The 25,578-nt window shown below is 57.8% G+C and overlaps 15 protein-coding genes across 15 annotated transcripts; 8 read left to right on the forward strand and 7 right to left on the reverse strand.

Annotated features, from left to right (window-relative positions):
* Positions 1–73: 73 nt before the first annotated feature.
* On the reverse strand, positions 74–1,292 carry L226DRAFT_550491 (uncharacterized protein). Its single transcript, XM_067682755.1, has 4 exons — positions 705–1,292; positions 572–648; positions 425–514; positions 74–368 (listed from the first exon to the last, which is right to left on the reverse strand). The coding sequence occupies exons 1-4, from the start codon at positions 881–883 to the stop codon at positions 319–321; spliced, it is 396 nt and encodes a 131-aa protein (XP_067541068.1). The 5' UTR covers positions 884–1,292; the 3' UTR covers positions 74–318.
* L226DRAFT_202354 (uncharacterized protein) lies at positions 572–1,980 on the forward strand. Its single transcript, XM_067672828.1, has 2 exons — positions 572–662; positions 724–1,980. Exon 2 carries the CDS (start codon positions 974–976, stop codon positions 1,802–1,804), a length of 831 nt encoding a protein of 276 aa, XP_067541069.1. The 5' UTR covers positions 572–662; positions 724–973; the 3' UTR covers positions 1,805–1,980.
* Positions 1,981–5,135: 3,155 nt separating this feature from the next.
* L226DRAFT_202527 (uncharacterized protein) lies at positions 5,136–6,270 on the forward strand. Its single transcript, XM_067672832.1, has 2 exons — positions 5,136–6,037; positions 6,092–6,270. The coding sequence occupies exon 1, from the start codon at positions 5,290–5,292 to the stop codon at positions 6,001–6,003; it is 714 nt and encodes a 237-aa protein (XP_067541070.1). The 5' UTR covers positions 5,136–5,289; the 3' UTR covers positions 6,004–6,037; positions 6,092–6,270.
* On the reverse strand, positions 6,071–7,309 carry L226DRAFT_202402 (uncharacterized protein). Its single transcript, XM_067672830.1, has 4 exons — positions 6,906–7,309; positions 6,580–6,858; positions 6,408–6,491; positions 6,071–6,349 (listed from the first exon to the last, which is right to left on the reverse strand). Exons 1-3 carry the CDS (start codon positions 7,124–7,126, stop codon positions 6,467–6,469), a joined length of 525 nt encoding a protein of 174 aa, XP_067541071.1. The 5' UTR covers positions 7,127–7,309; the 3' UTR covers positions 6,071–6,349; positions 6,408–6,466.
* On the reverse strand, positions 7,310–8,030 carry L226DRAFT_202368 (uncharacterized protein). Its single transcript, XM_067672829.1, has one exon. It carries the CDS (start codon positions 7,881–7,883, stop codon positions 7,494–7,496), a length of 390 nt encoding a protein of 129 aa, XP_067541072.1. The 5' UTR covers positions 7,884–8,030; the 3' UTR covers positions 7,310–7,493.
* A 147-nt stretch (positions 8,031–8,177) lies between these two features.
* L226DRAFT_455216 (uncharacterized protein) lies at positions 8,178–8,990 on the reverse strand (the record flags this gene model as incomplete). The annotated part of the gene is made up of 2 exons (XM_067675221.1): positions 8,178–8,289; positions 8,347–8,990. 2 exons carry the CDS (start codon positions 8,988–8,990, stop codon positions 8,178–8,180), a joined length of 756 nt encoding a protein of 251 aa, XP_067541073.1.
* A 2,208-nt stretch (positions 8,991–11,198) lies between these two features.
* Positions 11,199–12,592, forward strand: L226DRAFT_202592 (uncharacterized protein). Its single transcript, XM_067672834.1, has 3 exons — positions 11,199–11,354; positions 11,433–12,200; positions 12,270–12,592. The coding sequence occupies exons 1-3, from the start codon at positions 11,287–11,289 to the stop codon at positions 12,403–12,405; spliced, it is 972 nt and encodes a 323-aa protein (XP_067541074.1). The 5' UTR covers positions 11,199–11,286; the 3' UTR covers positions 12,406–12,592.
* L226DRAFT_202540 (uncharacterized protein) lies at positions 12,272–13,112 on the forward strand. Its single transcript, XM_067672833.1, has 2 exons — positions 12,272–12,961; positions 13,032–13,112. Exon 1 carries the CDS (start codon positions 12,472–12,474, stop codon positions 12,937–12,939), a length of 468 nt encoding a protein of 155 aa, XP_067541075.1. The 5' UTR covers positions 12,272–12,471; the 3' UTR covers positions 12,940–12,961; positions 13,032–13,112.
* Positions 13,111–14,526, reverse strand: L226DRAFT_530658 (uncharacterized protein). The gene is made up of 3 exons (XM_067679906.1): positions 14,237–14,526; positions 13,343–14,183; positions 13,111–13,281 (listed from the first exon to the last, which is right to left on the reverse strand). Exon 2 carries the CDS (start codon positions 14,093–14,095, stop codon positions 13,547–13,549), a length of 549 nt encoding a protein of 182 aa, XP_067541076.1. The 5' UTR covers positions 14,096–14,183; positions 14,237–14,526; the 3' UTR covers positions 13,111–13,281; positions 13,343–13,546.
* An 843-nt stretch (positions 14,527–15,369) lies between these two features.
* On the forward strand, positions 15,370–16,520 carry L226DRAFT_202607 (uncharacterized protein). Its single transcript, XM_067672836.1, has 2 exons — positions 15,370–15,503; positions 15,573–16,520. Exon 2 carries the CDS (start codon positions 15,646–15,648, stop codon positions 16,282–16,284), a length of 639 nt encoding a protein of 212 aa, XP_067541077.1. The 5' UTR covers positions 15,370–15,503; positions 15,573–15,645; the 3' UTR covers positions 16,285–16,520.
* On the forward strand, positions 16,517–17,416 carry L226DRAFT_202598 (uncharacterized protein). The gene has a single exon (XM_067672835.1). The coding sequence runs from the start codon at positions 16,749–16,751 to the stop codon at positions 17,301–17,303; it is 555 nt and encodes a 184-aa protein (XP_067541078.1). The 5' UTR covers positions 16,517–16,748; the 3' UTR covers positions 17,304–17,416.
* A 1,231-nt stretch (positions 17,417–18,647) lies between these two features.
* Positions 18,648–19,260, reverse strand: L226DRAFT_202645 (uncharacterized protein). Its single transcript, XM_067672837.1, has one exon. The coding sequence runs from the start codon at positions 19,041–19,043 to the stop codon at positions 18,696–18,698; it is 348 nt and encodes a 115-aa protein (XP_067541079.1). The 5' UTR covers positions 19,044–19,260; the 3' UTR covers positions 18,648–18,695.
* A 1,709-nt stretch (positions 19,261–20,969) lies between these two features.
* Positions 20,970–22,165, forward strand: L226DRAFT_566982 (uncharacterized protein; the record flags this gene model as incomplete). Its single annotated transcript, XM_067683962.1, has 2 exons — positions 20,970–21,702; positions 21,759–22,165. The coding sequence occupies 2 exons, from the start codon at positions 20,970–20,972 to the stop codon at positions 22,163–22,165; spliced, it is 1,140 nt and encodes a 379-aa protein (XP_067541080.1).
* A 156-nt stretch (positions 22,166–22,321) lies between these two features.
* Positions 22,322–23,670, reverse strand: L226DRAFT_543070 (GroES-like protein; the record flags this gene model as incomplete). The annotated part of the gene is made up of 6 exons (XM_067682173.1): positions 22,322–22,569; positions 22,631–22,942; positions 23,006–23,112; positions 23,173–23,416; positions 23,485–23,587; positions 23,647–23,670. The coding sequence occupies 6 exons, from the start codon at positions 23,668–23,670 to the stop codon at positions 22,322–22,324; spliced, it is 1,038 nt and encodes a 345-aa protein (XP_067541081.1).
* Positions 23,671–24,110: 440 nt separating this feature from the next.
* Positions 24,111–25,532, forward strand: L226DRAFT_530663 (ATP phosphoribosyltransferase). The gene is made up of 7 exons (XM_067679907.1): positions 24,111–24,172; positions 24,228–24,275; positions 24,329–24,364; positions 24,419–24,488; positions 24,549–24,904; positions 24,960–24,971; positions 25,027–25,532. Exons 1-7 carry the CDS (start codon positions 24,169–24,171, stop codon positions 25,407–25,409), a joined length of 909 nt encoding a protein of 302 aa, XP_067541082.1. The 5' UTR covers positions 24,111–24,168; the 3' UTR covers positions 25,410–25,532.
* Positions 25,533–25,578: the final 46 nt, after the last annotated feature.

Consider the following 25,578-nt stretch of genomic DNA (forward strand, 5'->3'; position numbering starts at 1 on the left):
GAACGGACGTGAAACTTTTTGACGCATGACTCACTCTGCTTGCAAATGCACAATGCGTGAATAATTGCGAAGGGGCTTGCGAAAGCATTACATGACGGTGTTTAGAGGTGGTGCTACAGGTCAGGTCCGTGAAAGCAATCATTACACGAGTGCTACTACTACTACTCAGTCCAAGTCCGGAAAGGTTCGTTAAAAGTCCAAGTTCGTGACAGTCCGAGAACGAAGTCATGAGTGGGTGCGATGTTCGCCGATGTGCTCGGAAGGCATCGGCGGAGAGATCGCGGGGTTATGGGGGAGAACTCGCGCGACGCATGAAGTTTACTCCTTGATCGTGAAGTCCTCGCTCCAGTTGCCGGAGTCGCCGAAGACTGCAAAACGATGACGTGAGCTTTGCTCGAACAGGAACTAGAAGGATAGTACTCACGAACGACGCTGTAATCATCGCCTTCCAGCACCCATGGGACAGTAATCTCAGTGCGGCCTGCCCGAAGATCAAAGTCCTTCGCGAGGATAACTGGGGCGCACTTGTCAGTGACCAGGATTTCCGCACATGAAACAAGTTAAAACATACGAGGGGTTTCGGTTTCGCCCTTCCGGAGGATGATCATGGCGCCGTTGGAGATACTCTTCGGGGGATCCGAGTTGTCCCTTCGCAAATACAGGTGAGTGGAGATGAAGACATGAGACGGGCATGAAGAACTTACCAGGTAACGTTGTGCCTCTGGCCCTTGTACCAGACCGTGCCCTTGTGCGGGTAGAGAACAGGAGGTACATAGACGTCCCGCTGCTCCAGGGTCGGGAGTCCAGCAACGATTTGGAAGAAGATGGCGAAGGCCGCAATAAGGAGGAAGAGGCACTTGGAGAGTGTTGATTGCGAACTCATGGCGAATTTCGTCGTGAAGGGTTCGTGAGATCGTAAAGCGAGGTGGGTCGTGAAGTGAAGAAGCTAGGTGAGCTTGCTTGCTGAGGAGCTATGCCGCCACAGAGGGGATCTCTTTATACCCCCCGCGAGACCTCGGGACGAGGCTGGTCGGAGGCGGATCACCGAGCGCGTGCACAGGTGATCGGTCGGGTGGGCTGGACTGGGTCATACGTCTGCCCGCCTGCCCTGCGTTCTGGCTGCTTCCGGCGCGCCCGCATGGCCTCATCTGTATCCGAACATTCTCGCTGTTCTGCTCGACCTCCTTGCCGTACACTATCACTCAGCTACTCACACACGATGGGCATCGACATCCGCAAAGTGCGCACGGGCCAACACAGCATGTCACGCTGTTGCGCTCACGTGGAGTGTGACAGCCCGCGCTTGCCACCTTCGCAGCACCTCGGCCGTGTCATCAAAGTCCGGTCTCGGCCCACGCACTGCGTCGTTATTCTCGCGGTGGCCACGGCAGTGACCATCCCCTGCAGTCCAGGTGCGAGCAGCCTCCTTCGAGATCCTTTGCTCACCCCAGGAGGCCCTGCGGGACATATCTTGCGGGCGGGTCATCAGTCCCGCACGGATGCTCCGAGGAAGCTCGAACAATTGTGCGTCATGTCAGTGACAGCGACACAGAAGGAGATTCACGACCGCCTGTACGCATGGGCATGTCGACTACAGCTCGCCGCTGTCGCTGTTAGGCACAACGAGGACGACTATGCGGCGTCGGAGAGGGCCGAGCAGGCTTCGATCCAATCAGCAAGAGGACTTGAAGCATCATGCAGCTCCTCTTCCATGCACCCGCGACAGAAACACAATTCATGCTTGACACCGCCTGCAAATCCTCTGGCGAACCCGACACAGAAAGGCACGGCTACCTTCCCTTGAGCAAGAGAAAGTCTTCATTCGTCGCTGCGGCGGTCCCGTCGCCCGCGTACTTCGTTCCGAGCCAACATCGTCGCTTCTTGCGCCTCGCCGCAGGGTCTTCGTTCTCAGACCAGGAAACAGGATAGTTAAGACCATGTCCAGGCATACAACAGTGCGCACGGAAATCGGGTGCTTGACCGATAACCGTATGTTGTGGCGTTGGGCGAACAACAGCATGCAAGGTACGACGCATATCGCACAGGGACAGGTACGCCGATGCAAGCAGGAGCGAATGCCTACTCGGTCGGATGCAAACATTTCTGCCTTGGCTAATGTCCGCGGCCCTCAAGTCTGGTGGCAGTTGTCCCTTGCGCTAGCGCACTTCTCGCCTGCAGGTGTGTTCATTTCCTCTATTGACGTGCCCGCTGAAGAGAACTGCTGACCGACCGTTCAGAGTGAGGTACCACGAACCCTTCGATGTCGGCTGAGTAGACAGATAAGTCGCGTATAGCAATGTCCGCTCACGCAGGGCATCCAAACTTTCAGGAGGCACCCGGGACTTTTAGGCAGTGGTCCGCTTGGACGATCGTATGCATACTTCTCTCTCAAGTGCGCCTTCCGCCAACCCCTTGACCACGAATGAATAATCTCTTCCGGATCACCAATGTAAGCGTGGTGCGTGGCGAGAAACGCATGCATTCTGGCTGATGCTCCTTGCACCGTCTAACCTGTAAGACCCGTTCACTCAGCTTGGAAATCGGGTTTCGCCTTGGTTAGGATCGTCATCCATGCCGAAAATGTCTCAGAAGGTATCTTTTGTTTGAGGTACTATCACTCAGACGACAAGCGTAGTCACGTTGTACCAAGAGTAAGTCAGTACCTAGCTTTCACCACGTCACGTACTCGTACTTGTACTCCAACATGATGACTCTTCCTATATGTTCTTTCTTGAGAGCCTGTCGCAAACACCAATGGAAACCGCTGTTGGTCATGCTTTAACGTGAATTACCGCCTTCATAATCAGGCTCTAAGTTTCCGGGACAAACGTTAACCGTCTCCTACCAATCAGACTCGGACCTAATCAGACGCCTTCGCCGGCATTCATACAAGACGCCCCTTGGGGCTCCCGCACATACGCCGCGCGCACTGCGCAGATATCCGCGTGGACGACAGGCACCGGGGGATGCATGTGCTTACCCCACAGCCGATTATAACTTGGAGTTTCTCCACGCGCGAGCTCATCCCGGCGTTTGTCCGCGTCAGACACCCGGCCGGTGTTCAGCCAACGAAAGCAGGAAACAGTACATAGACACGTAGGGTACGTAGGAAAACGTACGTGTTCCGCAACACACATCGTACGCAACGCGGCCCGCGACCTCACTGCGGAGATGAATGAATATATCTCAGCATATTCTCACATGTCGGGAGGGCAGGACAACGCAGCCCGCTGTCGTCACCCAGCTGACCCGTATCGCGCCGTAACCCCCCTGCGCAGCTAGGCACTTCGCACTCGTTGCTCGCCGTTCGGGCCTTGATAATGACATTGACAAGTTGGCCATATTGTGTTCTGGATTCTGCATCCGGGCTCGGGCTGACATGGGTGAGAGCGATAGCGTCAGCCTCGCCGAGAGGAACCCAGCTGCGTACATACAGTTCATATACGTGACCTGTCGCCTGTAGGCGTGTGTCTGCCTGTGTGGGTACGTGTGAAGAACGCGATTCCCGACTCCCGGACGTTCTTGGTGTTCTAGTTTGTTCGCCTGCGCTCCCCGAAGGGCGAATGTCGCCGGAATGGCGAAGTCGGATACATCAGCACCTCCCGCCTCGAGGTGCGTTTTAGCGCAAAGGCAGCTCCACCCCTATCTATTGCGCGAGGGAAGAGAAAGGTCGTACGGAATAGGGTGCGGTCCAGACCTCCGAAGGTGCAAGTCCCAGACTCGATTGTGCAGAAAGGATGTCCGACGGAGGGTCTAGAGCGCGAGAGCAGAGAGTCCCGGAAATGGACGCCTGGGCGTCCCGGCCTGTCTGCACCAATGGCGAACTGCTGCGATGTTCGCCTAGTAGCAAGCAGCCAGGAGGCGGCGAACCGGTGAAGCCTGGAGAAAGAGGGGAGTCATCAGTAAGCTCCGGCTCGGTACACTAAGATTTCGGGCTGCATCGCCAAGCGACGACAAGCTTTCGTGAAGGCAGTGGGATAAGAGAGGTGTGCTCCGGGGTCGGGCTGGCTTGAAGCCGTGGCAGCGCGGGCGAGCGAGCCGGCTAGGGTAAGGTTCGACTTTACGATTGGAGTGCCTCACTGAAAGGTACTGGGCAGCTTAGAAACACAAGGCCCTCTCGGGAGGGCAAAGAAACGCGGACGAGCATGCGGCCGAAGATCGGTGTCACATAGCCTCACTTGGGAATCTTGGTGCGACATGCGGCAGTGTGCGCATTTCTGGGTAGGTATGCAGCGAAAGCGGTGCAATAAGATATGTGCACGAACTGACAGAAATGAGTTAGGGTTAGAGACCGCGATGCAGGTTGGCATTGGGTCATCGTACCTGAACATAGCACGCATGGTCTTGCTCCACTTTCGAGCCCGTTCTTGACAATGACATACGCAAAGAGTCTGGAGCAGGTCAAAGGGCAAGACATGTCGTCAGTCCATACAGCGAATCAACGAATGAATGTCACGGGGGTATACGCACTGCTGATTGTGGCGAAAGGCAATCCCTCCGGGTTCGTGCCGCCGACCTCATCCCCGGCCGCGCACCTTGGCAATGTAGGCTGACGTCAGGAGCCCGATAAGCACCGCGACGATGAGCGTATATCTCACCTCAGCAGGCCAGTGTGCGAAGACGGGACACGGTGCGGAGGATGTGCGGCGCGACGATGAGGGACGGGAAGGTGCGAGGAGGAGACGGTCGTCAGAGGCTACGTGCTGCAGTGCACACGACGGAGCGTGCTGAGCCATGGCCGCAAGAGGCCTGGCTGGAGTGGACACCTGGCCAGTTGGGAGGCATCTGAATAGAACACGCCTTCCCACTCGTCAGTCTTGTAAGTATGTCTCGTCCGAAGATATGAAATGACGTCACGCGTCGCAGCCTATGACGCCACGCGTTTACCTTCTTCGACGCGTCCTCGCACACGACGCCCTCGGACGTTGGGCAAGCTTCTGTCTCCCAGCCTTCCGCCCGGCAATTCGTCTGCACAATAGCCATGACACCAGACTGCGCCTGCCAGCGTCAGCAATACCGTCAGCACAAGCGTACGCCAGGATCACCGATACGTAGGAAATGGAGTACAACGTGTCCTCGATCCGTGCTGAACCGCTTGGTAATAGTACTTTCTCCTCTATTCCAGACCTGCGATAGAACCAGACGTCAGTGGATACAGGCTAGGGGAGAGAGGACAACCTCACCGGGCGAGAATTCGGCGCCGCTTCAAGCATAGTTTTCGTAACCCTAAGGAAAACGCAGGAAGTTCTTTCCGAGTCCGCTGAAAACCGAGTGCGCAGATGTCAGCAGATGGACTCAAAGAGAAACGGACCGCGAGCGTTCTTCACAGCAGCAGATGCAGCAGCCGATATTGGCGTGATGCGACCATCAAAGAAAAACTCCCAAGAAGCATACCTCAAAAAGCCTAAAGCCGTCGAGTATCAACGTGCTCGGGCTCTCCTTCGCACCCGCTCCTCCAAGAAAACCGGCACGCGAGGGTCTCCTGGACGATGCAACAGATCCGAGCCCGCTCCCTCCTTTTCACAGGAACTCTCCGCGCCCCCGCCCTGTCCAAGCCCACTAAAGCCAGTGAAGTTCTCACCTTTTCACACCGGAGCTGCGCGAGAGATACTTGTTCGCATGTCCATTGGTCCGCGTACCGTAGTGCTTTCGGCCGCTGCTCGATTCACAGCTGGCGAGGTGAGACGACGACGCGTCGACGCGTCGCGCCCCGGTGTCCGTTCCCATCGCAGGTTTCCCACGTACCATTTGACACTCCGCTCCCGCGGAATTCTACACTCCGACGAGGTGCCGGAACGGCAGGCCACGACTTCGTCCAGGAGGCGCTGGAAGGCGCTCGGGCGGCGCGTTCTCCGAGGAAGTCGGGGGCAAGACGCGCGTCGTGGTCATCCCGTTCTCACCGAGAGTCAACGCGTTCCTCCGGGGATGGCATGTGCTCGGAGCTGCGCTTCGTCAGCCTCCTCGCCGCGTCGTCCTCCTTTCATGTGGGTTCGTGTCCATTGATAACGCGGTCCCCCTAGGTTCTTAGTCACGCCAGGTGGGTCTTGCGGTTTGCATGTGTGAGCGTAACTGGTGGACTGACATTCCGAAGGACATCGTCCGCGTCCGCGCGTATACCGATTCATGGCACATGGCCTCATTTTCCTGCCCAATATGACCCGACAGGAGAAACCACCATCCACCTGCTTTCCGCCCATCGCGGGTTTTCCGTGGGTCGACCGTCGTGCGCCCTGACTCAGCAGGAAAGCCAGTTTGAACAAACCACCCGGCCGGAGGACGTGGCCTTGCGATCGGGAGTTCTGTCGTGGCCGCCCGCGGGCGGCCACAGTGTTTCCGGATATGTAGTATACTGAACGACGTCCCATGGGATGAGTGTAATACGCGTACACGTACGTGCGCATGCTTACAGGCCTGTGTTTACCCTCCAGGAAGAAATCACATTCCGCGCCTCCCCGTCTCCCAAACCCTAAGTGTTAGCTTGAATGCTGAGCCTGTGGATTTTTGAGTTCAGCAGCATATGCTCAGCGCAGCAGTTTTCATGTACACCGACCGCGATAGGACTAGGAAGAAACAACACACCTGGACGTTGGAGCTCTGGAAGACTGGAGCCGTCGACTCAGGCAGGACTCAGGAGGGCACCGGCACGAAGACCCCCGGATGGGTCTTGTCCTAGGAAGTCCCGTGTCCAGCAAGGACTGCTCAGTCCTGCCGATGCGGGGAACCACACAATACACTCCCGCTGCACAGCGCACAGCACCCGAGTCCCAGAACGCCCGAAATGATATTCGACAGTCCCAGCCTCTCCTGCGGAGAGAACCTGTAGCCTGCAGCCTGCAGCCACGCAGCTGCGCAGCTGAGCTACAAGATGCTGAGTTACAACTTAAGAGTATACTTTGAGTACTCACGCTAGCTCTAGCAGCAGCAGCAGCAGCGCAGCACTAGGGCGTGGATATCCGGATATCCCGAACCTCCGAAGCACACCTGGACACCCAGATGACTCGACCTGAACCACCACGCTGCACAAGAACCTATCGCGCCTGCATCGGATTAGCCTTCCACACGCATGCGAAATGAACGATTTTGAAGAGGAGGTCGCACCCAACCGGGGGCCGGGGCTATGCGCCATACCCGGATTTCGGAATGTCCGGTGCGGGTTCTGCTACTTCTGCATGCGGAAAGAGATGGGAAGTCGGAGCGCCCGTGGGCGGGGCGGGTCAAGCTCTTGTCCGCAGTGTCACTTGTGGGGGTGGCAGTTCGTCCAGTCGTCCTCCGCCCGCGCGGCCGGGTGCTGTATGGGCGGATGCTGCTGCACAACTGAATGAGAACGGGTTGCGATGGTCGGCAGATGACGCGCGGGGGGCACGCAAGCACACAGGAGCATGTAGTAATTGTCTTCAACTTCATTCCATTCGTTCCTTCGTGACAGATCTGCTACCTAGATACAACCCTTTCGTCCCCTATGAGTGTGTGGTGTGGATGTGTGCGTAGAAAGCCTATGTGATACAAATGCAATGTGACGTGATGCGTGAAATGAATGCGAATGGGAGCCCCACCTGGGGCGTGTGCGAAGAAATAAGCATGTGGAAAGCAAGAATGCAATGCGAAAGAAACCAGTAACCAATGTGATGGGGGAAACGAGGATGCGAGTGAGGATCAGGATGGGGGGAGCTAGGCAAGATCGTGTCCGAGTGCGAAATGTCCATCGTCCATACATACGAGCGTAATGTCAGGGCGGTGGGAACCGGGATCAGATGTGTGAGTATAGGAGAGGAAGATGGGAACCGTGCCGAGACGTCGCGCGAATGCGCGTAGGTGAGGGCGCGGGCACCGCGTACAGTGCAAAGAGTCGTGAGGAAATTCAAGGCCGTGGTGAGAGATGACATGAGATAGGAGAGACGAATGTGAATGCATAAGGATAGCAGTGGGATAACGTCGTGGGTCGCCGCGGAAAGAGATGTTCCACGGATGGGTAGGCGTGCCAATGCGCCTCCGATTGGACGGAAGAGGACAGGGACAAGTCGGCGTGGCGGGTATCGATAGAAAGACCGTGCACATCAACCTGTGTGTCCGCGCGCGCGCGTACCGGGTCGACCAGGGCTGTCGTGAAGACAGCCTGTGCGCCATATAGGGATCCAATGGGACAAGACGATGACCAGACAGGGGAAGCGTGTGATGATCTATGTGCGCCGTCGGCGCGTGAACAATCGCCGCTTCGCATGGAAGACACCGAAGCGAATGCGAAGGGTGACTGCCTGCCATTGCTGGCGGAGGATATGTGAACAGGTTGGCCTGCATGGAAAAGCGATTAGGATCAGGTGACAACAACGCGAGAGAAATGGTACTGACGTTGACCCCTGCTCGTCCTCATACTCCTCTTCTTCTATGGTGATGGGAGAGGGCTGCACAATCTCCTTCTCAACCTCAACCTCCACGGACTTCTTGGGCTTGGACGCCCTACGGATGAGACACGCCGCCTTCCTCGACTCCTCGATGACCTCCTCGGCTACGGCGTCGTCGTCAAATGGAGACTCGTGAAGCTGAAGCGCGTTCGGCGACTCATCCTCGAGGGAACCCACAGGGCTCCCGGTCGGGGGTGCGTCGAAGTAGTAGTAGGTGGAGGTGTATGTGGGGCGGCTGAACGCGCTGTGAGAGGTGTGCTTACGCGGAGAACCATGCTGCGACGCGAAGGGACTGAAGTGCGATTGACTCTCCGCCTCCTCGTATTCGTCGTCCTCATCCGAGTCTACCTCCGTACCCCAGTCACGTTCCCATTTCGGCCGCGGTGGGTGCATGCCGATCGAGTAGCGGTCGTGGCTACGGGAACGCGCCGCGCTGCTGGCGCTTGTTCGTCGCCGCTTGTGGTTATCGCTGGCACGCGAGTTTGGGCGGGCGGCGAGAACGGGGAAGTCGCGGTAGTCAGGGTCGTGGAGGTCACCGTTGTGGTCAACATATGCGCGTGGCTGGCTCTGTGGCGATGGCGTTGGGCACATCGAGGAGGACGAGGAGCTGCTCGCGTATGCGGGATCGAGTAGACGCGAGATATCAGCTGCGCGCGTTGAAGGCGAATACTGGTGGTGGTGGTGGTGGTGGTTGGCCGGGAGGAGGGTTGCGAGCTGCGGAAGCGGTGACTGGGACCGCTTGTGATGGTGGTGGTGATGCCTCCGTGAGGTGAGGGGTGAGGGAGGTGTTGAAGAGGCAGTCGGGAGAGGGTAGTCGTACATGGCTGCGGAAGAGGGATGCGGGGGAAGTGGTTCAAGTTGGCGGTATTTATATGGAAGTTGAACTTGTTGCGGAGGAATGCTCGGAGAAACGCGAGTGGGAGCGGGGAGCTATATGAGACACAGGAGGAATGGGCGTGTAAATGCTTTGTCCCAGTGGCACTAGTCTGCGGTCCAAGCGGGAGGGCAAAGCGAGGGAGAGCGTGACGGGGGACACGGGCGGGGACAAGCGGAGGGAGGCGAGGCCGGCCATCTCTTTATAGCGAACGCTCAGGACGCAGGACGAACGAGCGACGGCCGATCGCATAATGAGATCACTATCTTTCCCTGCATCCCCCATTAGCCCCTGCTTCCGCTTCAAACTCCGACTTTCTGCTTAACCCTTTCCCACGACCTATTATCTCCATTATTCTCCAAACTCCGCGCCTCCCTCATCCGGCCGTCTCTCGCTCCACGCCACCGCCTCGTTGCGTCTCTCCTCGTCGACAGCGACCTCTCCTCGAGCACCCGCGGTGTGGCCACCTCGTCCGCCCACAGCGCAGCGCTCCCATGACCCATCTCATCGGAAAGCCACAGCTGCCCGGCCACCCATGACGAGTCAATTCGGAATGCGATCCTCCCGCCGTAACCTCCCGAGCCAGTCAAGACAGATCCTCGGCCCGAGTCAACACCGACAAAACTTGCTCCACACGTGACCGCGACAACCGACTACGCAACGCGCTGGTCCCCCGCATGCAAGGCCACAGAACCTTCTCTTGCGTTCACGCTCTATCGCTCCCCATCTACCTGCGTACCTGTGTATGACCCGCCTCTGACCCGATATCTCTCCCCTGCTCGCCATCGTTCCTGACTAAATCCTGTGCCTTCCTGGAGCGTCTACCAGGCCTATACTCCGATCTCTCAGCTCATGACTCCCACCTGTAGTACCCCCTTCTGCTCGGGCTGACGAATGCACCAGAGCTTCCTCCATAACTCCCCACACCGCTGACTCACCATTTCGATGTATACAGTATTCGTCCACAACACAGTTCAAAATCTTTCGTATGCACCCGTGTGCTTCACTTCTTGAGCGGCAAAGCCAAGTATGCAGGAAGCTCTTCGTGCATCTCCGGAGACCGATAGCATCGGTCCCCGGATTCCACGTAGCCTGCTTCTTTCCAGTGGCCGGTATCCACCTCCTTGTTCAACCTGTGAAGCGCTGCATCCTTTTCATAGCGCCTGATCGCACCCGAAATCTCCAATCCGAGCATGCATTCTCGTCCGAGATGGCATCGAAGCCCGCGTTCGCAGACTAAAGATGATATCAACGCCGAGGCAACCCCTGCACACAGTAAATTCGCAGTCTTCATCCCTATTCCTGTTTTCAGTTGAACTCCGCCTGCGGTGTTGCTGCGAGCTGTGGTGTTCTCGACCGTGTTCGCACCGTCTCATGTGGGCACTGTGTCCCATGCTATCACTGCAATGAAGGTCGAAAGTGCGGTCTTTCTCCTGCGTAGGCCTGTCCAGGCGCCTGGTCCACCCAGGCCGACCGTGGCCTCCAGATCGTGGCTCCTGGCCGGGAGGCGCCCGTGCCCGATCAGCCATCCCGATCCCAGCGCGGATGAGTTGTCCCGCGTCCAATCGCAATCGTCCGCCCGAATCGTACCTGTGTTTTCTTGTATTCTCTTTCGATGGTTGCGCTCTCCTCTCCATGCGCACCTAACAAAATCAGCAAGGCTGGGCATGAGTATCATTGGATGCATCCCTCACCCTCCCTGCTCGGGATCATACGCAGAACACCCGGGCTGTGTTGCACACTCTCGCCGCGTCTGACCGCCCGAAAGGAATCTTCGACTCCAGCCAGGCAGGTTCCGAGTCCGCACAGGCATTCGGATATGGCTCTAAACTTGTGATCATCATTCGGAATACCGGCGACAACGTTTGCTTCCACGAGCGACGGCATCGGGCGGACTGGCCATCAAGCCCATACGTTAGCAGCAGCTGAGCTACGTTCGAGGCGCCCCGCGTTCCAGTTCCTCTCTCTACGGGCGCCACCCCCTTGCCCCTCCTTGCTCTCAACTCAATTCTGATGCTCCCATTCGCAGACCTCGAATACGCAACTCAATCTGGCGACCGGCATCTGGCCCTCCAGTCGAGGTACGAAGGCGCGTCACACGCTCATCCACCAATACACGCTCCGTACGGCTCGTCCTAGTCTCACGGCACCGACTACAGCCGATGCGTATTCACCACCGTTCCGACCGCGGTCTCTCCACGGAAATCACGCACGAGGCTCTCATCGACACTCTACCCATATCCACCACCGCAACTCGGAACCTCAAGGCCTCATGACTTCGACCGGCACTCGTGCATTCCGGCATTCAGACCTCAACAACAGAATCACAGCAACACAATCCCCCGTAGCCCACAGCGCTGCGTTTGGGAGATTGTGGTTTTGATTTTGGCCTCGGGCGCCCCTTTCCAAGTTCCTCCTCTTCCGAGCGGCGAGAGGCACGCGCAAACTCACAGTGGCGTACCACCGGCGTCGTCCCCCCAAGCTTCGACTTCGACTCCCACCACCCGCTGCCTTGAGCCTACCGCTCGTCGTAGCGCTTCTGCCCGATGTCCATGGATCGCCGGTCGGGGACGCTGGGGCGTGAGTGGAGACCTACCGCGAGCCCGCTCTCCTCGCAGGTCCGCTCCGGACACGCCGCGCTTTCGGTTTGGGTTTACACTTGGGATACCCCGATGGCATCAACTGCACCCGCTCGCCGACCGGGCTCAGCAGTCGGGCTTGCCAACTAGCTCAACTCCCGGCGCTCCTGGAATGTGGACAAGCTTGCTCGGCGTGCTCGGTATCCTTGCGGGCCTGGCTTGGGGCGCGAAGAGAAGGTCGCTGTCCTCGAGCCTCTGGTTCACATGCACGGTCACTCGCCGTGTACCCTCTACAGAGGCGACAGGTTGCTTTGCTGGATTACTCCCAGTCAGGACGCGGGTTCCCTGGTAAGTGTATCCGCCCGTCGTCCCTACTCACATGTCCATTTTACACTACTATCGCTCATGGTCCTCCAGGTCACCCGCGTATCGATTGGTAGACAACAATATATCGACGGTCAGCTGCAACGCAACCTCCTCCCTGCACACAAGGATCGCCGAACATACCACGGTCGCCCATGCCTCTGCACCCATAGGCGAGGTGCCCCTGTGAGCGCCCTGCCTAACGCGTCCCAAGAGGTCCCAAGCCTACCGCTGCCGGCGAATCCTCGGGCGTCCAATGGCAAACCCTGCCCATACACGGACGAGCGCACGCCGCGCTGCTCGCGAACTTCAGCCTCGCGCACCGTGGTCCGAGCCGTCTGCCACCCACTGCCGCATACATGCTCCTGCTCCTAATCCTGGCGAGCCTCGAGGTGCATTCCGCGAGTGTCTCGACGGGCGCCCGGGCGGTGGTTCTACGCTCGGGCTTGCCGCGCGGGGACGGGCTTCTTCCCTGCACCGGGCGCATAATCGCTCTCTGGAGACGCGCTGGGAGCTCGTCCACTGCTCCTTCGAGGCGGATGGACGCACGCGTGTTCCCGGGAGCTATCTTATCGGCCGCGATGGGGGCCTTCGCGGGCTTTGGTCCTGGCCGACTGGGCCATCAGGCGCGCATATGCTTCTGTCGCCGGCGAATCCGCAGGTCATACTCGCGCTATGGAGGTGGGGCAACGGGATGATATTGAATGCGTGCTTCAATGCATGAGTGCACGGCTGCACGCAGGTGTGTACGTCATGTCTTCTGGTCTGCGTGTGGGCGCATTCTGTGGCATCCATTGACATACGCAGGTACGGCAGCTCATGCATGAACGTTTGAACGCCCGGGGCTCCATGTAAATATTGTATGCGTGGCCCTGGCGGCAAGGCCTGAAGGTTAGGTTTGACTTCGCTTAGCTTGCTCTCGTACTCGTCAGGGGTTCTAGTTCTGGCATATGCTGTCGTTCTAGGGGCGTTGCATTCCTGCAGCACGACGCAGGCAGGTCACGCGCGCCCGCATCTAGCCTCTGGGATCCCCGATATGCAGCAGATGCACAGAGCCAAGGACACGGTGAGTGCTCGCACACCCAATCTGGGCCATCGTCGATACGCGGTACTCATGCATGCAATAGAAGCCGTTGCGCGGGACGCTTGCAGCTTGTCGCCGCGCATGTAGAGCGGGCGTAGGGTTAGGATCGCGAGCGGAAGGCACGCAATTTCGGGCGCCGCGTGGAAACCCCTGCCCGCGGCGAGGTGCAGAGAACCGTGCCTCGCAAGGTGCAGCTGCAGATGGATTATGGCACGCGCCGATATGAAGCGGAGGATCCGTCGCGTGGTCATGCGTGCGGACGGGAGGATATTCCTGGGAGAACGTGACTGACTCCGAGGCGACGAGGCACACCTCGAGGCATGGCGCGAGGCGCGAGGCACTCGGGGGCGCGGTGCGATCCCGAGGTGAGACTCTGGGAGCACTGCAGCCAGCTGGGCTGCGATGGGAGGGCGAGAGTCACATCGCGAATCCGCGATAGCGCGGGAGTGCGTGCGAGCGCGAGCTTCCGAGGGCCGTCCGGGGAGGATCCTCGCTGGGGCGTGACTCGGTCGCTCGCGTCCACGGCAGTAGTCCGAGTCGCGGGCTCTTTCTCTCGCGCTTTCACATGCACCGAGCGGGCAGCATCTCGAGGTCCGTGTGCATCCTGAGCTGATTCGCGTTCACAGGAGTGTGGCCCGTGGGCAGGGGGCTCCGCAGGTCGACCGCGGGGAGCATCGATGGATGTCGATCTGCAGGTTCTCCCGAGGTCGAGGCGGTAAGCTTTAGGATGGGGAATCTCAGCAGACCACAGCGCGCGGACAATCTTACTCTCATCACCCCGACGCGAGGCTGGCATCGATGCGTTTGTGCACGATGATCTTGTGCTTTATGGCTGCTGCAGGCTCATTAATGGATTGCCCGGGTGGCACAGGATGCTGTGTACGGTATGGCGAGCGTGCGGGTGGTTCAGATTGTGATACTCATCCATCTGTATCAGACAATCGTTCATCTTATCGTCGACATCCAACAGCGGGCTCCTGCCTTGTCGGGTATATGTGGCCAGCACGGATCGACATCCGGGTGCGGGCTATTGTCTTTCTGGGCGGCTGTGCGACCTTCTGCTCCTGCGGTGGCACAACCTTGTCTGGGTGGCGTGCAATACGATCCAGCACGAGAGGTGCGTGCATGGTGCGTGTCCTGCTGTTGGCTGCGGAGAAGGACGATGGAGACGATATGAGTAATGTCGTGGCACTGTACTATTAGTATGTCTGTCAATTCACGGGAACTTCGTCTCCGAAAGACATTCCATGCCGGCGCAAGGGTGGACCTCGCAGCGCGGTGAGTACGTCGCAAACGATGCGAGGACCCTTCTGTTCGCTGCTCGTCGTCTGAGCGGACGCCCCTGTGAACGAGATGGGCGGCCGGCGATTCATAGACACAAAGCAAGCGCGGCCTGCTGAGGGAGTGGCGTTCAGTATGTATGTCCGCCACCTCGATGTGAAGGGCAAGATGGTCGATCCGATCGCCCAGTGCGGGGAAAGCCGCCCAATCGGAGATCCCGTGCTCGGCTATCGGGATTATGGTTTGTGATGGCTCCGCTGCCACCTCATCCGCTCGCCGCCCGAGACATGTCTCCTCTCTGTTCTTGTTCTACGCTCTGTCTGCTCTAGTGTATACAAGTGGCTTGTTCCGAGTCGGCGGGAATACGAGAGTATGCCAGACAAGCCTTGGACGTTCCCCCGGCCGACTCTCCGACCGATAGTTGCTGCTGATTCAGCAGGTCAGTCAGCTTGCGTTTGCTCTCTCCTCTTCCGACCTCCGCGATGACTCACGTCCTTGTTCCTCGTACGAAGCTCTGTATGATCTGGCGGACATGGTAAACCCTACATAATTCTGGGTTTCAACTCTACGGACGCGAAAACTCAGCCCGGGTGGGTGCGGGAAAGAAAGCTTGTCGGGCATTCTGACCGGCCTTTCAGCCTACGCGCACGACAACCGACCTGGCACGCCTTGCGGAAAAGGCGCGTTCGTCGCAATGTAACCAGTGCAAGAGAAGCTTCAAGCTTCTTTCGACACATCATGCGGTCTCGAAGCCTCCCTTCGTCGGCTTGCGCAAGGATGGGTTGCGAGGCCCCACCGGTACGTCCCATCTGAATGCTTCTTTTCCGCCGTCAATGAGTGGTTCGTGCAGCGTACGTGACGTTCGCAAAGCTCCGTGGTCGCCGAGCCTCGTTCGCCGACACATCAGTCCGTAACCGAACAGAGTACGTAAATTACAGAGTTTTTCTTCTGAGCACGGCGATGGATCGCTCAACCGACCTTCCCGCCTCAAGGATCATCGCAGGCTCCGCTTCGTCTCGCCATCTCCGGGGCCATAGTTCCGCCTCTGGTCCTTCCGGTGCCCATATGCCGGAGACTTGCTGCTCGGGGGCGAAAAACGGACCCACAATGACATCGAGTACAGCAGGTCTGCACCATTGGACGATCCCGTGCCCCCTCTCCATCAATCCCTGCCGTCATCCCAGCCTACCTTGCACGGCGTGTAGTGGACTCACCACCATGCTTTTCCCTCCCGCCTCTCCGTGCGGGCCTCGAATGTTGGATACGACCCCTTTCTGCCGCCTGCGGGACCGCGCGATATCTGTGCGGCTGCTAGAAGACCTCTCCTATCCAGCGGTATCTCCCCGGAACAGTCAGGCTGTCCTCGACGTCTTCGTACAAGCCTACCTCGCATTTTATTTCGATGGCCGACTCCAACCGGTCCCATCATGCTTGGAAGGTCTGATTTCTTGCACCCGGCGCCTCGTTGACTTCAACACACAGCCATGGATCCAGGGACATACCCGACCGTCTACACCTCCGATCGTGTTCCAGGTCGCTTGGGGTGCCAGCCGACTCATCTCGCTTCCACCGACTCGGAGAGCCCGACCAGATCCCCGACCCGCTCAACCCAGGATCGCGCCCGGTGTTGCCAAGCAGCCTCAAGCAACGCCGTCCGCTCCGTTGCGCTCGGAGTCCACAATTCACCAGCTGTGGTGGACGTAAACCTTGTTTGGCAGCGGCGCAGACCGCAAGGCGCTCTCTCGTCGCCGCCTTGGCTCTCTATGTCTCCTTGTCTCCTGCCTTCCATCTCTCTCGTCACGATATGTCATAAACACAAACTCGGACGACAGCTTGACCAGCGTTACACCGCCCCTGCACCGTCCGCGCACGCCACCACAGCACGGAGCTCACCAGCTGACCTTCTCGCCCGCCTCACGAACACCATGATGAGGGCACCTCCCGGCCGCTCGTTCCGCACCAGCCTCCCCAGGATTCCAGGACGCCCCGCGCGCAAAGGGACGGGCCACGCTGTATTCGGTTGGGGCGATACTGCGGCCTTCTCTGCAGCCAATTAGCCCGACGAGGCCGGGACATACCTCCCCTTGAGCCTCGTCAGGCCTCGAGTCGAACGATCTGCAGAACTGCAGCTCGAGGACCCACCCTACACATGGCACTTGGCCATCGGCATGTTGAATGTCGTACGCAGTCATACCTATCTATACTCAGGCAATGGGCACCCAGTACATGTATGTACGTTACACCCCTGTTCTGCGGGGCATGCTGCGCAAATTTACCAGCTATTTTCGCTCACAAAGTTCACGGCTGACACGGTCCATGGGCCATCTGCGGCCCACCGCTCGACATGCGGACGGCGCTGGCCAGTCAGCGTCGCGGCGTCGCGCCTCGTGGCTGATGCGGGAAGCCTTGGGGCGTTCGAGCGCGCGGCCGTGAGGCTTCCCGCGCCCGCCGCGAGGCCGGCGGGCGTGTGGTCAGTGTGGGCAGGTTGGGTAAGGTTGAATTGGTCGACTGGCGGCGACGGGGCCTTATCGCCAGCCGGGCGGCAGGAGGTGCTCGACGTGCAACGTGGGCGGGCTCGTGGGCTGTTGGGTGCCTTGGCGGGGGAAGAAAACGTCGACCGTGTTTGCAGGGGCGCAATGGGCATACGAGAATGTTCGCGGCGTGGAGAGTGTTCGGTGCACTTTACACACTTGTTTCCAATTAATGTCGGCGGGGTCTCTTGACTACTGGTTAACGGACGTTGCCTTGTATGTTCTGGCTTGCTTTGTGGGGCCAGATGGACCGGTCGAGGCGGCGGATGCGATGGGGAAAGGGCCTAGGGATCGCCGCTAGGAACGCGACATACACGCTGCGTAGTGCTTGTTGTCATTCGTGATTAATGCGAAGCGAGGAATGTTCTTGCGATGGAAGTGTTCTGTATTCTCGGATTTCTTTCGACTGAGTCAGAAGTCAGAAGTCATGAGAACATGGGGACCATGAGGACATCGCGCTAGTACTGGGATAGAAGGCTGAATGAACATTGATCAATGCACGCAATGGGGGAGAAGCCTGGAGAGGACGACTCGTGGCTGCTGTCCGAATGTCCATCGGAAGGCTGCATTAGAGTCAGGCGTACGGCACCGCCCTATTCCGCAGATCTCTAAGGAGCTGCAGCACGCAAAGGCTCGGAAAGGTAGCAACGGCTGCGTGCAGATGTGCATGTCCATTGCCAGCACTCATCGCTTACGCGTCAGCCTCGGCATATTGTAAGGTCTGTTTGCAACCTTCGACGAAGACGGTGTTCTCCATCACAGAAGCTTCAGACTTTGAGTCTGCCTGTACCTTCCGCCCTCGATGTGCGGGTTCCGAAGCCGATCCCCCATCGACATGCTAGTAATAATTCTCAAGTTCGCCCGTCCCTGGCTGGCACCAGCAGGCAGGCTGGATATCCGCCTACGCGCATGCGCATGTCCTTTGAGTTCTTCATTCTCCATTCTTTGTCAGGGTGTGCTGCGCTGTGGATGGCTAGATATCCATATATCCACGCCTCGAGGCGGAGATAGGCCCGTTCTGTCCGCATGCCGTGGGACATGTGAGCGAAATGCGTGCAGGGGCTCGCGGCGTGGTGGCGGTCATGCGATATCTGGATATATTCGAGATCGAGAGAGAGACGTTCCATCGATAGGGTTAGGGCGTGTGTGGTCGTGCTCAGATGGCATGCATTCCCCCGGGGGAAACATGAGCGTGAACGTGGACCTCGCTTTTGAAACACCGCTCTGGACGCAGATGCAAGGTGCTAGGGTTTGGGATGCTGCGGTTGTGCACTGCGCTGGATGACCGTCCCGTGAGAACGTCATCGCGTAGGGGTCAGCGGTCTCCGGTCTCCGCGCCATGGAAAGGCTGGCTTTGGGTGTCCGGCGCGGGCACGACGCGAGGATGCGAGCAGAAGTGCAATCTGGGAGGTAGTGGTTGACTATTCGAGTGTGTTGTCGTGTGTGTGCGGGATGGCCGTTCCGCAGTCCTCCGCGGACATCCTATAGGTTGAGCGTGCTCGACCGCGGTGACGTCTCACGGTGCACGACATGACTTGGGTGTTGGGCGGAAGATGAGTATCGCCTCGGACGGAGAACATGAACTCACGTAGCACGCCTGTACTCATGACGCCTTGGCAACACACGGACGGATGTGTTGGAGAGCGTCGAGTGTGAACGGTGGTGTCTCGCCTTTGTCGGATTGGGCGTGAGGAGGTGTGAGGTCACCGCCGTTTGTGAGAATGAAAAGCGGAACGCAGCCAGCGCGTTGCAGTAGATGGTTACGCATCGGGTGCTCTCTATTGTGCATGACTTAGCCGTACGAGTTCTCGTAGTAGCAGACTGTGAGCCACATTGCCCGTTGAAGAGTGTCTTTGACCTCGGCACAGGCGAGGCCGCTCTCCCATGGTCTCGGCCACTACGTCCTTGCGAAACGGCTTGTCTGAGCGACATCCTGTCGTAGTCACCGTTTCGCGCGCCACGGGATTGCACCGGTGATCTGATACTGCAAAGAGAAGTCGACCAGTATCACCTCATGAAGTCTTCGATGTCTCACCTATTGCATCCTCTGGTCCGTATGTGGTATACACGGCGCCATGGAGATCAAGGAGAAGGTGTGCCGTGGAGTCCAGTCTCAGCCGATGCTGGTCCAGACGCAGCACAAAGCCGGAACATTGACGATTCCAGGCTTCTCCTGTAACACAGTACTGGCCGGCGGACATACAGCCAGCCGCGATGATGCACTGGAACAGGAAATACGACCGATGCAACGTGGTGGAAAGCAGCTCTTGGTATAAGGAGAGCAGGACTGCGTACGCCCATGAGCATCACATACTGAAGTGGCCTGCCCGAGGTGTGCCCGGTGGAGTTGGCCCTGGAAACGGAAGGCGTTATCAAGACAAGGATAGCCAACCAGTAATGACCAAAATACCTCGTGTATGGTGTCAGCGGTGGCCGAGCGGGAAACCCTTTGAACAAAGCTGTGGACAGATACCGTCAAATCGTGCTGGGACAGATGCACCATTGACAAACCTGATGCGACGAACTGAGCGCGCCGATCGTAGTAGTGCTAGTGCCCGCCCGTATCTCGCGAGCATGACGGGCGTCGTGTCGCCGTTTCATATCGCGTTTGTTCCTGCAAGCATCGGTCACTGGCCGGAGATGGAGAAGCATGTATGCCGTAGGAAGTACACACGATTGACTGCGCGTGAGATATCTGCGTGTAGATGACTTCGTGCCAGTAATCAGAGTACGAGGCCACGCTCGAGCTCTGAACAGAGAGCAGAGAGTTCTTGGTAAGTGCATCTTCCAGCGCAACATACCGATGATATTGACAACCGGCTGGCAGACATGTCGGATTCCGGTGTTGTCGGGAGTCGTGGAATGGTCGTCGAACCACTGCACAGCTGCACAGTTGTGACGGCAGCCTGTTTATGATGTTCACAGGCTTGACTGCGCGTCCTAGATTCGCGCTATCAGCTGCGCTGGGTCTTACGGTAGACAGCCCAATTGAATCAGAAGGAAGAAGAAGAAGAAGCATACATCATAGCCTGCGGGCAACGGTTCAGTACGTTCTGTCATGGACGAGTTACAGGAACTTTGATGATGATGTACGATTCTCTTAGAAGTTGGACGAGTCCAGAACTTCTCAACCAATGACAAGCGAATGGACGCACCCATAAATTGCTCAGAAGTGGCAGACTCGGTCATGGTGGTCCAATCGCCAAACGAGAGGCAGTGGGCGAGGACGGAGGCATGGCGACTCGGAAACATGGGCGGCGTTGTGGCTGTGGATCTAGCGCTCCTTTAAGTTCTTGCCCCTGGCCCATGCACCGTCGTTGACCTTGACCGCATCCGCCTTCAGCAAGTTGAATGCTCAGTAGGACAACTCACCTCCATGTACGATTCTCGGCAGGAAAATACATACTCATAACAAGGCCAGATGCACTGCTTGGCTCAGCGATCTCTCTATTATGCCGCACTGCCGGTACATCAAGAAGGCGGCGGTGATAGTCATGGTGAAGGTCAAAGTTCCTCGACGATGATGGTCTCGCGACCGTGTTACCTGACTGTCCAACCCAGGCAACTCCCCAGTAGATTCCTCAGTGACTAATGATTGGAAGACTGCTGCGATCCACGCCGCCCGAACTCAGGATGTGCAGCGCTCGAGGTCCAGCGCGATTGTCCACAACCAGCATAATTATGTCGGCAGTGTCGGTTCTTACTCATCAAGCAGGCTCTCACCATCGTAGCTTCGTTAGGTTTGCCTTCTCATATTGATCATCTCGTCGCAGCTATATACAGGCCCTCACTGAAACGGTCGCACAGACTCCCTCCTCTCCCTTATCCCCGTCCCCGACAACTTCGCATTCCCCCAACATGGACAACTTAGCAGTCGAACTGCTCACGCTCATTTCCTTCTTTGCCTGCACCGACGGTGGGCGTACCGGCTGCTCGCTCGCCCTCGTCTCCAAACGCATCAACTATGCCTCGCGCCCTGCCCGCTTCTACTCCGTCTCGCTCATCAACTCTGCCACCCAGATCGAGCAATTCCTCGCATGCTACCAAGCAGAACGTGCACGCGCAAAGGACATGATTCCGCGCGTAAGGCACCTCTGCGTCTCCCTCTTCGGGAAGGGCATCGACAGCACAGCTGCCTCCTCCGCCGTCCAGGCACCACCAAAGTCGCATGCCGAGTTCCTCGCCTGGTCGCAGCGCCGCGCGCAAAACTGGCGCTCTGCGCAGGACAACATGGACGAGCAGTTCAACCGCGTCATACCGGCTCTCATGCGCGCGGTGTCCCCGGACCTCCGCTCGCTGGCCCTCATGCAGGCGCAGTGGAGGAGCGCCATGGTCGTCCGGTGCTCCTTCCCCTGCTTAGAGGAGCTCACGCTCGTCGGCGGCGACCCGAGCTTCCTGCCATTCGATTTCCTCCCTAGCGACCGCCCGGTCTACCCGGCTTTAAAACGGTTGCACCAAATCTTCTCCCTCGTCAACAAGGACGTCGACTTCCTCAAGTGGGCGCAGCACGCCCCGAACCTCACCCACCTGCGGGTATCTCGGCTCGACCACCACCCTCGGGTGTCGGTGGACAGCCTGGAACATGTTATGAGTGAGTTCTGCTGCTACAATCTGACAGCAACTGAGGCTGATTGGCCTGTGTCGTAGGTCATCGTTGCCCGCCAGACGTCTTCCCGCACTTGCGGCAGGTAGTCATCCAGCCTGTACCGCCACCGCCCGCTGCCACCGACGCCCCTCAACAACTCGCATATCGCGACTTCAACGCACATTTGCGCAAGTCTGCTGACAAGGCCCGCGTAGACGTCTTGCTGCTACCACCAATGGACGTGCCGAAGCCTGCGCCTGGAGCGGACCCCAGTCGAGGGTGCATACTCAAGCTCCAGGGTGCATGGAGGGACAGAATAGAGGGTGGTGACGGCGTCTGGGTAAAAGCGATAGGCGGCTGTGGTGAACCGGGAGGTGCGCACGCAAAGGAAGCCTCGATGGTGCCACCCAGAACCACAACACCGCTGTCGGTGTCGAGGTGGTCGAACGTGGGACATTCAGTGCTTTAATTGATATAGTGTTGCTTTTCTTATCACAGTGCACGGACACTCGTCTCTTGTTTTGCTATCTATGTTGCATATGGACTTGTCTCCGCAAGCATCAATACACACTCCCTCGTACCTGTACTGTACATATGTGAACATAGTAGCTCCATATTCTTGAACTTACACCCGGTACACAAGCTTTTCCGCGCTCACTTTGCCCTCTTTCATAAATTGGAACCCGTCGGGGATCGCGGCCAGTCCGCCTTCCCATAGCTTGACCGGTAGAGGTTTGATCTTTCCGTCCTTGACGATTTGGGGCACCTTCTTCAGGAACTGAGCCATGTGCACCCTATCCTCGGGCACCGCAGGCGAGTGCTGTCCAGTGGCATAGGTATACGCTCGTCCCAGAGACGAGTAGATAATTGTAACTATGTAGATGTCTCTCAGTAAACCACACAATTTCGGGGAACAGATGTAGGAATGGCGCACAAGAACGTTCCACGTCGGTCCTCGAGGTTGCCTCCGGGTGCACTGCAAGGACATGCATGACCTTGCCTCCAGTCGGCGCAATGACGGCTGCGCTAATTGCTTGACTCTCCGCCGAGCTGATCGTGTCGAATGCGGGTCGTATCGAATCGCCCGTAGCGGCCTTGACCTTGTCTACAACATCCGGGTCTTTGTAGTCGAAGACCGCGGATGCGCCCAACGACGTCACAAGCTCGAAGTTCCGGGGGGAGGCCGTGGTGACTACTTTGTACCCCGCTAGTGCGGCGAGCTGGATGGCGAACTGCCCCACGGATGCTGTAGTGGAATGTTAGATGTGGGAGTATGATTGGCTGCGCAAGGAGAGGAAGGTTTACTTACAACTCCCGCCGTGAATATATACCCACTCGTCATGCGAGACCTTTGCCGGAGGCTCCACCAGATCGAGTCGGTTGGGGTGGAATAACGCCTGCACAGCCGTCCAGAATCTGCCAGAATACATAGTCAGCCCCAATAAGGGACGTTGGCTTCAATTCTCTCGCACGCACGCGCATCCCATGGTAGCTGCCTCTTCATGCGAGAGAGTGCCGTCGGGGACGACCCAAGAGAGCTCGGCGGGAGTCCGCACGTATTCCGCGTATGCACCGCTGTCGGCGAACGTCGAGCCCATGACGAACCCGGCGACGTGCTGCCCGACCCGAGGAGAGGTGACGTCCTTGCCTGTCTTGACGACGTATCCGGACCAGTCGCATCCAGATATGCTGCCTACGTTCGCCCGGCCAGAGTCTACGACTGTCAGTGGAAAGAAAGCAAAGGAAGTCAGAAGATAACAATCTGAAGATGAACCGGCAGCGACATACACTTCCAGTCCGTTGGGTTCTGCGCGACGGCGACAGTCTTTACCAGGATATCGCTGTCACCGACCACAGGAACAGGGTGATCCTTGACTTCAACGCGGTTCCCCTAAAGTTTGGGTGTGTGAGCACCTGTAGAACCGAGAGATTCTGCTCTCGTGTGTATACCTGGAGGACCACAAGTGCCTTCATGGTCTTCGGAATCTCGGCTGTAGCAGATGTCATGTCGCTATGTACGCGCTTGTGAGGAGGCGTGTGGTGTGTATGGCACTGAGGAACACGCTGGTACTTCTACTAGTAATTCCTGAGAAGCTTTGTCAGCTGCAGTCCCCGAACTCGACCTTGGTAAGCCATGGCTTAGTAGTGTAGGCTCGCTGAGAAAGACGTATGTGATGCAATCACGTTATCGTGCCGAATATACTACAACCTCCACAGTGATTCTGAACTCGAACAAGGATGGCCGTCAACAAAAGGCTGGAAGTGGCTAAGTGTCCGCAGCGTGGTGGTGGGGACCGGGAGGGAAGGGTCAGAAGCTGCCGGACCGAGCATCCGGCATAGATCGGGCATTGAGACGCCGGGTGGTAATCTTATCTACCTCCGTTGATCTTTGCAGTCGACTTCCGCCACAATGACTCGGGATTCTCGCGTTAATTCTTACCTCCAGAACGTCCGCACCTCCCAGCCTCCATCATGAGTTAGTGAGCTTGTGCTTTCGTACGGTCTGAGAGTGTGGCTCACCCTTGTCGTAGACGCGGAATCCCTGGACGGCCGTCTGCTCTTCGCGATCCCGAAGAAAGGTCTGTTAGAGAATGTACTCGTTCCGGACTTGCAGGGTCTTATCCGTCCTCAGGGAGGTTGCACGAGAAGTGCCTGGAGCTACTTGCAGGTGTGTTGTGCTACTGTTTTTCTCCCGGTGTCGCAAGATTGAGCCCCGCCGTAGGGGCCGATATCCAATTCCGGAGACACGCTAGACTGGATGTATGTCTGGTCAAGAACCACAACATCGCACTGTTCGTCCAAAATTTATTCTGCCTCTGCGCCCGCGTCTGAGCCCTATCGTCGCCCTCCAGTGTCTTCCTCCCCGCGTCCGACATCCCCTCCTTCGTAGGCAAGGGAAACGTCGACCTCGGCATCACCGGCCAGGATGTCATCCTCGAAGCGCAGATGCAGGAGCATGTGACGGAGATCCTCAAGCTCGGCTTCGGTAAATGTGCACTGCAAGTGCAAGTGCCAGAAGCAGGGGACATCAAGACCGTCGAAGATCTCGCGAGCAAGCGCGTCGTAACGAGCTTCGAGGTGCTCGCGGGGCAGTACTTCAAGGCCGTCGACGACCGGTTACAGCTCCAGGACGACAAGCGGACGAAGATCGAGTACGTCGGCGGGAGTGTAGAAGCCGCGTGTTCACTCGGGCTTGCGGATGGTATTGGTACGTCGTCTTGCTCTCAGCATGCGAGGCTACGGCTCTGATTCTCTCTCTGCAGTTGACCTTGTCGGTAAGTCCGAGCAAAAGACATTCCCTCGCACCTAATACCAACGCGAAAATCACAGAGTCTGGTGATACGATGCGTGCAGCAGGCCTGCACGCCATCGCGACTGTCCTGCAGACCGAGGCCGTCCTCATCAAGTCAAGCACACCCAAGCACCCCACGATCGAGCCCCTCATCCAGCTCATCACGAGCCGCATCGCCGGCGTCGTCGCCGCGGCCCGCTATGTCATCTGCGAGTACAACGTGCAGCGAGCAAAGCTGCACGATGCGACTACGATCACGCCTGGCCGCCGCGCCCCCACGATCAGCCCTCTCGAAGATGAGGAGTGGGTCGCGGTGAGCGCGATGGTCGAGAAGAGTAAAATTGCGAATGTTATGGACGAGCTTGCGAAGATCGGTGCGGAGGACATCATGATCTTCAACCTCGACAATTGTAGAGTATAGTAGAGCACAATGTACCTCCAAAATGTATGTATGTGCTTAGGGCCATACGCCCGTGTACCATTACTCATCTGCCAGGGAGATGTCAAACACACATCGTTCACACCGCTATAGAGACCAAAAGAACGGTAGATGATACAAAATTGGTTGATATCATACATGTGGTGGCATT

This window comes from Lentinus tigrinus (genome assembly GCF_003813185.1).
Source record: "Lentinus tigrinus ALCF2SS1-7 unplaced genomic scaffold L226scaffold_3, whole genome shotgun sequence".
NCBI lineage: Eukaryota > Fungi > Basidiomycota > Agaricomycetes > Polyporales > Polyporaceae > Lentinus > Lentinus tigrinus.

Excerpts from the sequence above, each read along its gene's own strand:
- L226DRAFT_202540 (XM_067672833.1), top strand. The coding sequence starts at position 12,472 with ATGGCAAACCCTGCCCATACACGGACGAGCGCACGCCGCGCTGCTCGC.
- L226DRAFT_202592 (XM_067672834.1), top strand. The coding sequence starts at position 11,287 with ATGCTCCCATTCGCAGACCTCGAATACGCAACTCAATCTGGCGACCGG. Across the intron at positions 11,355-11,432 it reads CATCTGGCCCTCCAGTCGAG|CCGATGCGTATTCACCACCG; the intron begins GTACGAAGGCGC and ends CACCGACTACAG. Across the intron at positions 12,201-12,269 it reads GTCAGGACGCGGGTTCCCTG|GTCACCCGCGTATCGATTGG; the intron begins GTAAGTGTATCC and ends ATGGTCCTCCAG.
- L226DRAFT_202354 (XM_067672828.1), top strand. The coding sequence starts at position 974 with ATGCCGCCACAGAGGGGATCTCTTTATACCCCCCGCGAGACCTCGGGA.
- L226DRAFT_202607 (XM_067672836.1), top strand. The coding sequence starts at position 15,646 with ATGCCGGAGACTTGCTGCTCGGGGGCGAAAAACGGACCCACAATGACA.
- L226DRAFT_202645 (XM_067672837.1), bottom strand. The coding sequence starts at position 19,043 with ATGTCGCTCAGACAAGCCGTTTCGCAAGGACGTAGTGGCCGAGACCAT.
- L226DRAFT_202598 (XM_067672835.1), top strand. The coding sequence starts at position 16,749 with ATGTTGAATGTCGTACGCAGTCATACCTATCTATACTCAGGCAATGGG.
- L226DRAFT_550491 (XM_067682755.1), bottom strand. The coding sequence starts at position 883 with ATGAGTTCGCAATCAACACTCTCCAAGTGCCTCTTCCTCCTTATTGCG. Across the intron at positions 649-704 it reads CAGAGGCACAACGTTACCTG|GGACAACTCGGATCCCCCGA; the intron begins GTAAGTTCTTCA and ends GTATTTGCGAAG. Across the intron at positions 515-571 it reads GGGCGAAACCGAAACCCCTC|TTATCCTCGCGAAGGACTTT; the intron begins GTATGTTTTAAC and ends AGTGCGCCCCAG.
- L226DRAFT_202368 (XM_067672829.1), bottom strand. The coding sequence starts at position 7,883 with ATGTCATCTCTCACCACGGCCTTGAATTTCCTCACGACTCTTTGCACT.
- L226DRAFT_530663 (XM_067679907.1), top strand. Across the intron at positions 24,276-24,328 it reads CTTCGCGATCCCGAAGAAAG|GGAGGTTGCACGAGAAGTGC; the intron begins GTCTGTTAGAGA and ends ATCCGTCCTCAG. Across the intron at positions 24,489-24,548 it reads AAGAACCACAACATCGCACT|TGTCTTCCTCCCCGCGTCCG; the intron begins GTTCGTCCAAAA and ends GTCGCCCTCCAG.
- L226DRAFT_202402 (XM_067672830.1), bottom strand. The coding sequence starts at position 7,126 with ATGGCGCATAGCCCCGGCCCCCGGTTGGGTGCGACCTCCTCTTCAAAA. Across the intron at positions 6,859-6,905 it reads CTGCTGCTGCTAGAGCTAGC|CTCAGCTGCGCAGCTGCGTG; the intron begins GTGAGTACTCAA and ends AGCATCTTGTAG. Across the intron at positions 6,492-6,579 it reads TCCAGAGCTCCAACGTCCAG|GCTCAGCATTCAAGCTAACA; the intron begins GTGTGTTGTTTC and ends AAAAATCCACAG.
- L226DRAFT_202527 (XM_067672832.1), top strand. The coding sequence starts at position 5,290 with ATGGACTCAAAGAGAAACGGACCGCGAGCGTTCTTCACAGCAGCAGAT.
- L226DRAFT_530658 (XM_067679906.1), bottom strand. The coding sequence starts at position 14,095 with ATGCCAGCCTCGCGTCGGGGTGATGAGAGTAAGATTGTCCGCGCGCTG.